The sequence below is a fragment of the Misgurnus anguillicaudatus genome, chromosome 25 (genome assembly GCF_027580225.2).
Source record: "Misgurnus anguillicaudatus chromosome 25, ASM2758022v2, whole genome shotgun sequence".
NCBI lineage: Eukaryota > Metazoa > Chordata > Actinopteri > Cypriniformes > Cobitidae > Misgurnus > Misgurnus anguillicaudatus.
Genome location: NC_073361.2, coordinates 11,552,857 through 11,566,773, shown reverse-complemented (window position 1 = coordinate 11,566,773; position 13,917 = coordinate 11,552,857). Strand labels below are relative to the sequence as shown.

At 34.9% G+C, this 13,917-nt stretch overlaps 1 protein-coding gene across 1 annotated transcript; it reads right to left on the bottom strand.

Moving 5' to 3' along the window:
• Positions 1–9,642: 9,642 nt before the first annotated feature.
• LOC141362102 (E3 ubiquitin/ISG15 ligase TRIM25-like) lies at positions 9,643–13,418 on the bottom strand. The gene is made up of 6 exons (XM_073863906.1): positions 12,753–13,418; positions 12,511–12,606; positions 12,147–12,380; positions 11,790–11,949; positions 11,567–11,623; positions 9,643–10,795 (listed from the first exon to the last, which is right to left on the bottom strand). Exons 1-6 carry the CDS (start codon positions 13,335–13,337, stop codon positions 10,269–10,271), a joined length of 1,659 nt encoding a protein of 552 aa, XP_073720007.1. The 5' UTR covers positions 13,338–13,418; the 3' UTR covers positions 9,643–10,268.
• Positions 13,419–13,917: the final 499 nt, after the last annotated feature.

Below are 13,917 nucleotides of genomic sequence, written 5' to 3'. Positions count from 1 at the left end.
GTACAAGGTGAATAAAAATAAATTTAATGGGACACGTGATAATGCTACATGAAGTGAAAGCGTGACAGCAAGATACTGGCGATGGTATGCATGACAGCACCCACAGACAGACAAGGACTACAGCGCCTTTTGGGTATCGTAATATATCGTGTTCCATACATCCCACATGAGGCATTGCGCACGGCATCTCTCAGACAGCTATTAAGAAAAGACATTACATTTCAGTGGCAGGCAGAACATGACACAGCACTGACAGCGCTCAAAACGGGGCTGACCAACACACCAGTTCTCAGGTACTACAACACTCACTAAACAAACAGATGCATCCAAGGACAGCTTAGGATCTTGTCTGTTACAGTAAGGACATCCAATGACATATGGGTCAAGGGCGCTATCTGACACTATGGTGATTGTCTTTGCTAGTTCCATCTGTACATATATGGACGCAGTGTAAACACACAGCCAGACCAAAAGCCATTGAAAGCCATCTTCAAAAAAATCACTGAGCAAAGCACCGGCAAGACTTCAACGTATGCTCTTACAGCTACAGAAATATGATCTCAATGTCCAATATACCTTTGGAAAAGATATGCTGGTTGCTGATGCGCTGTCACAAGCTGTTGCTGAAGGCCCACATTTACAGAGGATCTTGATGATGAAAGAGTTGTATATGTGCTGGTGGCAACAGAAACTCTTAGGGAGGAAATGCAGAAGCAGCTCACAGATGCTACTGCAAAAGACAGTTCACTCCTGATGCTCATGAAAACACAAAAGACTGGATGGGCAAAACATAGAAAACAACTTGATCCCTCAATTCAGCTGTACTGGTCTTTTAGACACACCATAGCTGTGCAAGATGGAATAATGCTGATGTCAAATAGAATAAAGTCATTGAGATCAAATATCTCAGATTTGGTGAATTGGTATTCCACAGTGTTGTCTGTAAATAAATAAGAGGATAAAGCCTAAAACAGAACAATACCCTGTGTTTTAAGTAGTCATAGAGGATTTGTATACATTATATAAATGTCACAGGGTATGAATTAATAAAGTAATGGTGTTTTATATTTATAATCTACTGCTTCCCTCTGTTGGTTGATGTTTGTTCCTTCACTCACTTTACTCTGTTATAATCACTGTACTAGAGCAAGAACATCATTTGAGTGGTGTGTATGTGTGTGTTTACTGGTCTGGATTAAAAGCATAGGTCACATTGATGGTTTATCATTGCACAGCAAAATTCACAGAGTCAAATGAACACTGCTGGGTGTACATATTGTCCCAATCTTAAAAGGAACTCTGAAGTAGAGTTAAAAGTTGCAATTTGTAACTTATTCCTCTCAATCACCATCTTTGTTTGAACCCTAAAATTGCATTTCGCATTTTACTTGTAAAGTTTGTTGGCAGTTTCGTTTAAAGTCACCATTATGGTGATCAGGGTTTGTTTTAGTTGGGCGTGACTTTAGCTTGTCTCTTAGCTTATACGTTTATTTTTGGCTGCTATAATTTTGTGTTTAATGCAAGTTTGTTATGGCGGAGAAACAACAATAGTGGAACTCTTTAGTGGTGATTATTACATAAGTTAAACCTCATCTGGAAAACCAATTTATTAATTTAATGAGCTTACTTCTTTTCTGTGAATTATGTGATACTACAGTGCAAGGTCAAGAACTCTCAAAACAGTCTGTTATTCTGAATTTTAATAGACTGTACACAGAAAACATTAACCACTGTACAATGTAGACACACAGACATCAAGAATCAGAGTATGAATCTCAACAATGGTGACAAAGAAAAAAGTAAAAATGTTTCTTATTTATTGATGCCACATTGCATTCTGGGAGTCCGGGATGATGGATTTGTAATTAGTTGAGACCCATCATGCATTGCAGCATCAAGCTTTTCATTTTATTGTCACCATTGTTGTGATGCATACTCTGATTCTTGATGTTTGTGTGGCTACATTAAGCAGTGGTTAATTTTAAAGTATCAGTGTTTACAAAGAATACCTAAGATACATAAGAGGTTAACAGACCCTCCAGGTCGCCCCATTGTGGCACAGACTAATTCCCTATTAGCTCCTTTATCTCAGTATGTGGACTATTTCATCAAACCTTATGTACAGGCCTTACCTGCCTACATTAGGGACTCAACTGACTTTATCAACAAGATTTCTGAATTACATGATTTACCTGAGAATGCTCTGTTACTGACTTTGGACATTACTAGTCTATATACCAACATCTCACATGAGAAGGGACTAGATGCCCTGAAGTATTATCTTTCTACACGGAGTGATGTTACACCTCCGACTGATTTTTTGATCGATATGGCTAAATATGTTCTGAAATATAACTATTTCAGCTTTGATAAAGACTATTATCTTCAGATAAGTGGTACAGCTATGGGTTCGATTTTTGCCCCCAATTACGCTAATTTGTTTGTGGGTCATTTTGAACATTGTTTTGTGTCTAATCCTGAAAAAAATCCATATTGTTCTCAGATCTTGAAATGGTACAGATATATTGATGATGTGTTTTGTATTTTTTTGGGCAATCACAATGATGTTGGAAATTTGTGTCTATCTTGAACAGCTTTATTGAGGATTTGGAATTCACTTGTGAGATCAATGACACAAAAGTACATTTTCTTGATATGTGGGTCTTGAAAAATGATGGGAAATTGATTACGACTCTATACACAAAAGACACTGATCGCAACACATTACTTTTAGCCAACAGCTTTCACCCTATCGCTTTAAAAAAGGGCCTTCCAAAAAGTCAATTCTTCAGACTAAGAAGAATTTGCCATTCTGACACTGATTTCAACCTCTAAATGGATTGACGAAGCTTTTAATGTAACTCTCCATAAGACACGCTCTGAGTTGTTAAAAAAGAAGACCAAATTATCTAAAAAACATTCTTTCACTTTCATTACTACCCATTCTTCTCAATCTCATCTGATTAGATCGATCTTCAAAAAACATTGCACCTTTTGTCTTCCGATTCAGAATTAAGTGCCATTTTTCAAGATCCCCCATTGATTGTATTTAGAAGGTCTAGGAACTTAAAAGATTGTCTTGTACATGCTCAATTTCAGAAGAATACTCCGAGTCCTTCACAGAGATTAATCAGCCCTTTACCTAATGGAAATTATCGCTGTGGAAATTGTGCACAATGCAACAACACCTTCAAAACTTCCTTTTTTTTGTCATCCTAGAACCGGAAAAAAGTTTGACATTAAGTCAGTAATTACTTGTGTCTCTACACACGTGATTTATTTGATACGCTGTCCTTGTGGTTTGGGATATGTGGGAAAAACAACACGTCAACCTAAGCTAAGAATTAGTGAACACAAAAGTTCAATCAGAAGAAAGGATATGAATTACCCGGTTGCGACCCATTTTAATGCACTTAATCATGATGTTTCCTCACTACGCTTTTGTGGAATTGAAAAGGTGAATATGCCACCTAGAGGTGGTGATATTGATTTACTATTAATGAGACGTGAACTCTATTGGATCGATACTCTTCAAACTTTATCACCTTTAGGGTTAAATGATGAAACACTTTTTAATGTGATGCTTTGAATTGTGTATTAGACTTACATATGAGTTGTGTATCGGGTTACATATATTAAATGATATCATGAGTTTATTGAATTGAGCTGTAATCATGTGACTATTTTGAATGATGCACCTATCATGTGATTTGTTTTTCTGCATTGTGATTGGACATTTGTCCATTTGTATTTGGTGGTGTTTGTAACAATTGCAGTTGCCTGATGAAGATCAGTTGATCGAAACGTTGTAACGCAACTTTCATTAAATACATTTTTTCAGCAAGCAGATAGTGTGCGGGAATTGTTCTTTGTATATTTTGAGACTTTTTGTCGTCTTATCCTATGCACCTATCTATTGACTTCAGGTGTGCGACGCTAATTTGTTTAAAGTGTTTCAAAATTATTCAGAATGATAAACTGCTATGAGTGCTGGATCTGATACTGTAGTATCTCATTATTGACAGAAAATTATGCTCCTGATAAGTGTGTAAACACTAAATTATGTAATAAATAAATTTTAAGATAAACATCTATATAATGATGTTTAACCACCACCATAGAATTTCACAATTGTCTTTCTTTGTCATAACAAACATGTTTTAAAAAAACAAATTTATAGCGGTTGCACCTTTTTAGACATTCTATTAATTATAAATAACTTTGCAACTACATGTTAACTAGCTTTCATTAATATGCAACTATGTGTAAACTAACTGTCATTAGATTATTAGTAGACTGTAAGGGTTAGGGAATAGGTTATGGTTGTTGAAATAAGTTGACATACACTTTCAGATGAGCTTTGTACAAAATCAATGCGTTTGAGAAAAGGTACGGTATGTGGAAAATAATGTCTTGAAACAGGGTTGGTGATAAAGAGGATAAAGTTACAGATTGCAGCGTTTAACCCTGCTTTAGATTGGGACAATATGTCTACCAAGCAGTGTCCATTTAACTTTGGGGATTTTGCTGTGTAGCAATTACATCACTTTCATTTCACGTACCCAATTGGTGCAATATTATAATAGATTTTAAACCATAATAATGATACATTTTAGAGTAAACATAAAGTCTTTGTTTTTTAGTGTAAAGAGCTTCTATCCACAACAATAACCTCAATAAAATGTCTTCTAACTTTATTTCTACCTTCCAACTAATGAATGTAAAAGTTAATGAATGTGACAGAGTTTAGTGAATGCAGACATGAAGACAAACTAATTCAGCTTTATGTGTTTGCTTTTATTTAAAATATCTCTGTTAAGTTCCTTGCATTTAATTTACACTTGTAGTCTTACAATATCCATTTTAAAGTATCAAGTTTTCCTTCCCCATCACATTTCAATCACCCCATAACCATTTATTTTACAGTAAAATATATGATCAAGTGTAGGTTGCTTACAAAAAGCAAAGGAGAGTAGAGTCCATGTGCAAAGAAGGTTTATTATAAATTATCCCAAAAGGGCAGGCAAACGAAATCCAATAGGGCAATCCAAAAAAGTAATCCAAATATCAGGCAATGGTCGAGGCAGGCAGCAAACAATCAAAATCCAATATAACAGGCACAGGTCAAAAACAGACAGACACAGAACAGGAAACAAGATACAAGATGAACGCTTAGTTAAGGCAGTGAACATATTTTACTGGTTAATGTGGCTACTCGATCCGTACAGCAACCCGATCGGTCCGCGCATGTGCGAAATGACGTCACTTCCTGTTATCGGCGACGTTTTACGACAGTTTGCTCTCCTGGGATCAGTTTTGGTTTTTACGGTGGAGAGAGACGAATAGCGACATGGATTCCTTTCAATTTTATGTACGACTTCAAAAATTTCTTTTAAAGAGAGAAATTCCTGAGTCCTGACTGTCCTTCAGAGTTGCGGAAGGTGAAACGTGCGTCTGGAAAAGTTGCCATCAAAGGTAAGGAATAATAATTTAAAAGTAAATTACCGATAGATTTTATAATGAATAAAGTAAACTAACTCAAGTGTACAGCATGGGTCATGTGTTTAATTTATAAAATTATTTTGAAAATAATAAGCCAATTGTTCAGTTCCAATATTTGGGTAATCCTGCTGAAAAAACAACAACAGGAGCTTTCGAGATTCGAATGGTTTCCATTAAAATACTGTTAGGAACCATTAGCCTTTACCAATAAAACAAGTATAACATTCATTTTTTGTGGTGTGTTTTGGGCATTATTTCTGTATGATTTAATTGGGGTTATATTGGTTCCCATCTGTCAGAAAACATCTCACCCAACGATTCCATTACATACCAGTATACCCACAGAGACCCTAATAGTTTCCATTACAACCAATAAAATTTCCATTATAACCATTATATTTATAATTTAATGATTTCAATCAGTTTATAAAATCTGAAGAATTTATGTGATGTTTTATTGTTTTTCTAGCAGAGTATTAATAAATAATTGACCTTAATGTAGTTTATTTTTTAGTCAGATATCAGTTACTAATATGATTTTTTAAAATCTTTTCTTTATTCTTTTAAAGGCTTCAAGTTCCTATAGGACATTTGTTCTCAGGCTACAGAACTGGTCATTTTATCAGACATTACATCTATTTATTTTGTGTTCTCTTTTGAATGCCAGAAACATTGCAGACTTCATTGACCCAGGCTCCTGGACAGAGAAAACAGGAAAAGACCTTGAGGTTGGTTTTGAATAATAAAGTTGTATAAAGCTTTTTTTAAGTATATAGTAGGTGTCTCCGACTATGCTCCTGGAAAGCTACCCTCCTGCAGACTTCAGTTCCAACCCAGCTCCAACACACCTGTCTGTAATTATCAAACAACACTGAACACCTTTATAAGCTGCTTCAGTAGTGCTTCTTTGGGGTTGGAGCTAAAATCTCCTGGACCGTAGCTCACCAGGAGCAGGGTTGGAGACCCCTGGTATATATTTATGCATGTTTAAACAGTTTAAAACCAACTGTGAATGCACTTTTCTTTTTCCAGTGTTTTCCTCAACAGTGCAGTGGGAATTCTTGTGGTGTCTACATGCTGATGGTAAGAATGTTTAATTCATCAAAGCTGTTAGACAGTAAAATCAAAGTCTTACAGTATTGTTTGTATTTTACAGTATGCTCTCAGCATCTGCACATCATGTCCTTTAACATTTACAGAGGTAAGGTGGATTTTCACATAATTATGCTTTCAAACTATGCTATGTGCGCATTTTTATTTTTGTGCGTTTTAGGAGGAGGTGCCATTGATTTCGCCAGTGGTGGTGTATTCAGCTAATGGAAAAGTTTTGCCTAGAAGGGTATGATAGGTTTTCTAATAATAATAATAATTTCAGTATCTTGGCTGTATTACAGTTTTTTACAATCACTTTGCTACTATTTTCAGAACATTGATGTTATTTTTCACAACTCTAGACACAAAACTCACAACCAAAGATCGAAATGCACATTTTTCAAAACTCTTAACTCTTTTCTCAATTGCTTGGATACAATACACATAAAACTTGGATCATTTGTTCATTCAACCAAAATCACATGTTCAATATGACACAACTTAACATCAAAGTACTACTGTTTCAAAAGGCTATTCACACATCACATTTCAAATAAGTGTCTATTCATTTTCTTACAATGATCTAACTATCAATCAATACAACTGCCCAAAATTATAAGTAACTGTTGCATTATTCGTAATAGTTGTATGGAAACAGACAAAGAATCTTCCATGTTTACTGAAAATCATGAAAGTTTCAAGATAATGAGGTTCATTGTCACCAATAAGCATGGAGCATGAACCAATTATCACTGTACTGTATAGATGCAGGCCCTTGTAATTGCTTGTCCAATTCTGCCAACTTGTTACTGATGATTGAGTGCAGATTGTGAAATGATGTGACCTATGTTGTGATTGTACTGTAGTGTTTTCATCAATACATTACAAACTTTGTTCAATGATTCCAATGTGTCTGTCGTATTCTCTCTACTACTGCAGAACTTTTACAGATATGTATTTGCTCTACATGTACCATAATGAAATCTGTATCACCAATTTTGTTCTACAATATTTAATGATTGTACAAACAATGACTTAGTGAAACTATCAGTTGCTTGTGTGTGGGTGATCTATAGTTATGTTTCCATGGTATTTCACAGTAAATTTGTGTTTTGAAACAATGATTGTGCAAGTGCAAGATGTCTTTAAAGATGTGAATGCACAATGCAATGTTTTGAACACTAGACAGCCTGTGTTACAAGTGATTACCGTTTTGAGTTTTGTATCTAGAGTTGTGAAAAATGACATCAAGGTTCTGAAAATAGTAGCAAAGTGATTGTAAAAAACTGTAAGTCACTGTGGTTAAAGTTAAACTAGAAAGCTATTACATTAATAGATGGCATCTATGTTTGCATATATTTCAAAGGCATGGACAGAGGTTTGCATACTGGACTAAAGAATCATCCCAACTCCTTCAGGGAACACTTGAGCCTGTCTTTAGAGTTTCGAAATCCACCACCACCAAACTGTTGCCCAGCAGAAGAGTTGTGGTTGAACAGGACATTAATAAGGTAAAGACTTTAGTGGTCATATCCAACAGTTAAATGTGTGCCACTATTGTGCCATTATAATTTTGGGTAACACTTTATTTTACGGTGTCTTTGTTACACATAATACATGTAATTATTATTGTAATACCAGTTATTATGCATAATTACATGCAACTAACCCTTAACCAAACCCTAATCCTAACCCCAACCCTATAGTAAGTACATGTTATTAATGATTATTACTTAGTACTTAAATGTATAATTACACTGTAACAGTGACACCGTAAAATAAAGTGTGACCTAATTTTGTATATTTGATTTACAACTTGTGTCTTCACCAGGTGCAGCAGCCAACCATTCTGAGAGACCTGTATACAGCATGGAACTGGATACACAGTCACAGAGACTTATTCCATGGGGAGGTGACAGAGCCTGCTTTTCTGCAAATGACCATTGATGACCAACAAAATGCCATCAAAAGGGTCATGTGTGATGAATTCCCTGAGGCAAAGGATGATTTTATGTTTATTTTCAATGTCAAGAGGACATGGAGAAATTTTTGTCCTACTGCATTGATGAAAAGGCTTGAAGGTCAATGCAATGTTCCTGGAGGGAGGGAGGGAGGGAGTGATTGATTGAGGGAGGGAGTAAACATATTCATTAATGAATAAATCAGTTGAATAAATCAGTTTTGTCCTGTGTTTTTGTAATCTATTTTTCTTAAATACAAACACTTGTAAAAATATGCTGCAATGAGAAGAACAGTTTCAGAACATATATTTAGAAAATGAAATATTAAATGTAAACAAACACACACATCTGTATGTGATGTCTAACATATGTAAACTATATAGTTTAATTTTACAACATTTTGTCATACGTTTTATTTTATGTTGCACATGTGATTGCGTAGGACAAAAATACCACAAAAACAAGTCAGAGTAAGTAAACTTGCACACAAAACAGACATTACACGAGCAATATTATCAATTGTTTAAAGGCAGACATAGTTGTAAATAGTAAGACTTGAAAATAAAGCGCTATGACAAGGGTAAGAAAAGCGTTAATATCCGAAACTGCCGTAAATCGTATCGCAGTCATTTCGCACATGCGCGGACCGATCGGGTTGCTGTACGGATCGAGTAGCCACAGTTAAATACAAATATACAGGAAGTGGGAAGCGAAGCATGGCATGAGATGATTTCAAAATAAAAGCCAGAACAGAACAGGGTGTCAAAATAAAAGTACAAAACACAACACAAGACAAAATCCTTACATCAAGTTAGCAAGATAACAAGATTGACTGTGGAAAGTCTTACAATCAACAAGGCCCAGGGTAAAGGGATTCAGTGAATATATTAAATTATCATTTTAGTCCAAGTTTACAGTATTACAGTATTACACTGAAAAACATAATAAATAAAATGTACTTAGAAAAGCTAATTTAAATTAACAAAAAAGTAGAATGTGCTTAAGTTTACTAAGTAAAGTTAAATTACACTGTAAAAATATGTGATGTTTACTTAAAGATATTATGTAAAATATTGTTACCAACACATTTTTAAGAACTTTTAAAGGGTTACTTCTTTAATAGAATCTTCTTGATTTAATCACGTAAAATTTCTTCTTTTCTTTATTTATTACGCCACATTATGTTGAGCAAGTAAGAAGAGACTCAGTCTCAGTACATTAGCACAGTTATTGCTCATTGAGTGAATTAACACACATCATGATTTTCATCGTGTTGCCTACAGTATTGTCTATACACAAGCACCACTCTTCTGAATGATGGTAACCACAAAACTCAAAGAAGAAACAGAAACTCTTCTAAATCTCAAACATCAACACTAACAAGTCTTTCTTTTTAGTTAAAAAAAAACATAAAATAATTTAATTTCAAATTTAACTCTCCAAATGCAGTCCCATGCAAAGCATGATGGGAAATCCACTGCCTAGTTAGTTATGTTTACTAAAACCATTCAAGTAGCTTCAACACAAAATTATTAATTTCCTTCTTACAAATTTAAGTGGATTTTACATGATACACTTAAATTGAATTACTTAATAATGTGATCATTTACACATCAACTTAAATTACTCAATTTTTGTGTTATTTTAACTTACATTTTGGTTACTCATTTTATTTAGCAATCATTTTTACAGTGAAGAGAATCTCCACCACATCTACACTTCTGGATTACATAACTTTACCGAACCTGGAGCGATGTTAAACCCAGGATAAAGTGGTTTAATGAATGTGGTGTTGACTCTGTGTATGAGGTTCATTGTATCAGAGACGCTGTAGAAGGACAGAGATCCTTTACTGTGATCCACATACACTCCTATTCTACAGGAGCTCAACACTACAGGGAGATCAGTGCGTTTGTTATTGTGCCAGAATGAGCAGCTGGAGTCAGAGCAGTACAATCTCCAGGACTGATTATTACGTCCAAACAAACTTTCACGACCCCTTCCCTTCCTGCTGATGCTCTTATATGACACTGATATACCAACATGACCACTCCACTCAACCTCCCAGTAACAGCTTTCACACAAACTCTCTCTACCCAACACCTGCAGCCAGTGATCAAATCTGTCTGGATGATCAGGATACTGATGGTCTGTGATAGTGTAAGTAGCCGTTTTGTTCCCATCAGACAACTTAAAGTATTTATTAACTGTGTTTGAATCCAGTGTGAACTGCTTGAAATCTGATGAAGATAAACACAAATGACTTCAGCAGTTTAACAAAAATCATCATTGCAGATTTATTGCATTTTTTCCAAAACATACACATTTCTATATTTTTTATTTACTCTTTCATTTACTTTGTCTCTTCACAGTTACTATTTGGGTTGAGATTGTTTCATATATATAAATATATTTGTTTAAATGCCCTCATTTGACATTTTTACCGGTTTTAGTGTTAATGCAGTTATATGCAAAAAAAGAAAAAAAGCTAAGTTGTGTACTTTGCCTGTTAGCAGTAATTAACTCTCTGGGGTCCAAAACGTGTTTTCTCCTTATCATAGCAGAATCAACTTAAAATACTCCATCATTAATAATCATACACTTACGTGTTTGACATCATTTGAAACTGTGAAGGGTCTTCTTTAATTTGTGTACATTCACAATAACAACAGATCTTTGTGTTTTTGTCAAATAAAGAAAATAAACAGGGTGCACATTCAGACATTTCTGTCTCTGCCAGCTTAAAAAAGTTAAAAGGTTGATGTTTTGATTTTGAGTCTCAGTATCTGCAACTTGCTGTTAATTTTACTCAATTCATCCACCTCTTTAACAATAACTGAGTTACTGACACGTGTGACCTGAATGTTTTCTGTAAACATTGAAAACTTTTTGTTGTTGCTGTTGTTGTCTTTCTATTTTCTATTTCTTCTTTTGTTTTTGTCACTCTTTGTGTACTAAAAGATGTAAATAAATCAAAGTCATAAATCATAAACAGTCAAAAAGTCTCTTACATCGTAGGAAATCCTCCCTGCTCTTCAATTCATCATAAATAACTGTGATATATGTAACTGAGGACATAAACAGACATAATTATTAAAAAATTAAAATATCACAAGGATATATAAATAATAAAACAAATAACACACACAAAAACAGAGATCATGAGACTGATATAAAGTCGAACAGCGCTCTTGCTTGTGATATTAAAGAGTAAATAAATTTCTGCTACTTTACCTTCACCAGATATCTTCTCTATCTCCTCTTTACAGAAATCCTCCAGTTTGTCTTTCAGTTGAGAGAGAGATTTTCTCACATCATCAAAAGAGAGAAGAGAGCTGAGAGTAAATCTGTGTGAGACTGAAGACTCAAGAGCTGCAGACAGAGACTGAAAACTCTGAAGAAGAAAACATTACAAATTCAAAGACAACATAATCTTTATCAGAAATCTTTATCATTAACCTAGTTTATATTCCTTAAGTGGTTAAAATAATAATTACCATGTAAAAATGTTAAAATCATGGTCATATAAGAAGTGAAGTCTTCCAGAGATCCTGCTAATGTTCACTGTGTTGTATTTCAGAGTTGTGTTACCTGTAGAAAATGGATGTGATTGTCTGTATGTGAAAACTGCTTCAGTTCAGCGTCTCTCCTCTTCAGATCATCAATCTCCTCCTCCAGACGCTTCATGACTCCTTCAGCTCGACTCACTGCAGTCTTTTCCTGATCTCTGATCAGTTGTGTCACCTCAGATCGTCTTCTCTCAATGGATTGGATCAGTTCAGTAAAGATCCTCTCACTGTCCTCCACTGCTGTCTGTGCAGAGCGCTGTTAGGACAAACATTACAATCAGATCCATTACAAGTACACCAGTAAAGATCTCCATCACTGGAGGAGAGTCATGAATCTCAAACTGATCTTCAAGATGTCAGCAGATGTTTTTCTGCTCAAAACTCACCGCATGATAGTCCACAGCCTCTCTCAGCTCCTGAAGCTCCTTCTCTCTCTCCTTAATTATCCGATGTAATTTTATCTGTCTCTCTCCCAAAACTCTCTGTGAGATAACAAATAACTATAAAACCTCAAAAATATTACTTTAAACTGCATGCATGTAATGTTTCTATAATGACATTCATAGTTTAGCATATATTATTAATCATTACTGTTAGAATTAGTGCAGTGTCTGATTTCAGTTCATACCTGTTTCTCAGTTCTTTCTGCTACAGCTGTCACAGTATCATGGTTTTTATGTTCGTCCATCGTACACAGATAACAAATGCAGTGTTGGTCGGTGCGACAGTAGATTTCTAGTTGTTTATTATGTTTTGAGCAGATCATCTCATGAAGTTGTCTGGTGGGATTCATCAAATGATGCCTCCTGTCATTGAAGAGATTCTCATGTTGTTTAAGATGATTTTGACAGTAAGACTTCAGACACTCCAGACAGGACTTGACAGCTTTGTATTTTCTCTCAGTACAGGCGTCACACTCCACATCTCCAGCTTCAGCATAAGAGTCAGCAGGAACAGCAGTTTGAAGTTTTGTCTTCTTCAGTTCCTCCACCATTTCAGCAAACATCACATTTTTAAATAAAACAGGTCTTGGTGTGAAGGTTTGTCTGCATTGAGGGCAGCTGTAGATTCTCTTCTGATCATCCTGATCCCAGCAGTTTGTAATACAGCTCATACAGTAATTGTGTCCACAGGGAATGGTCACTGGATCCTTCAGGAGATCCAAACACACTGAACAGCTGAACTTGTCCTTAAAAATATGAGCTTCTGCCATATTTCACTAATATACATACAGACAGAGAGAGACATTCACTTGAAAAGTAGTTTCCTGGTTTTGTGGTAAGAGTCGTGTGCAAAACATGTTTATCTGTTAGGTGTGCCTCAGCTGCACTTTCACTTTCATTTTTTCGCCAAACCATATAAAGTGTTTGTATTAAATGTATTACATGTGCGATTTAATATAAACTAAAGCAGTGTTTTAAAGGTGAAGACATTTAAAAATATATATATAAAAAGACTACAGAGAAGTTGTTAATCATGGTAAATTTGGCTCATAAAGCAGGATGTTTTATTATGTGTCCCAAATATTATAATCAACCATGGCATTAATAATTAGTGACTGTATATTTGTCAATGTTTTACATAGACAAAAATAACTTACATTACAACAAACTTTTTTCTTTATTTCTTTTAATAAATAAATTCTAAATGACAATATTGAGAATACCAGAAATAGGGACTTTAAACCAAACCAATACCTCAAGCTATAGCACAGGGGTGTTTTTACAGCATTTCTCTTTTTGTCTTTCTTTAAAATAAAATTTCCTCAAGTATTATTATACATTTAAAATGAC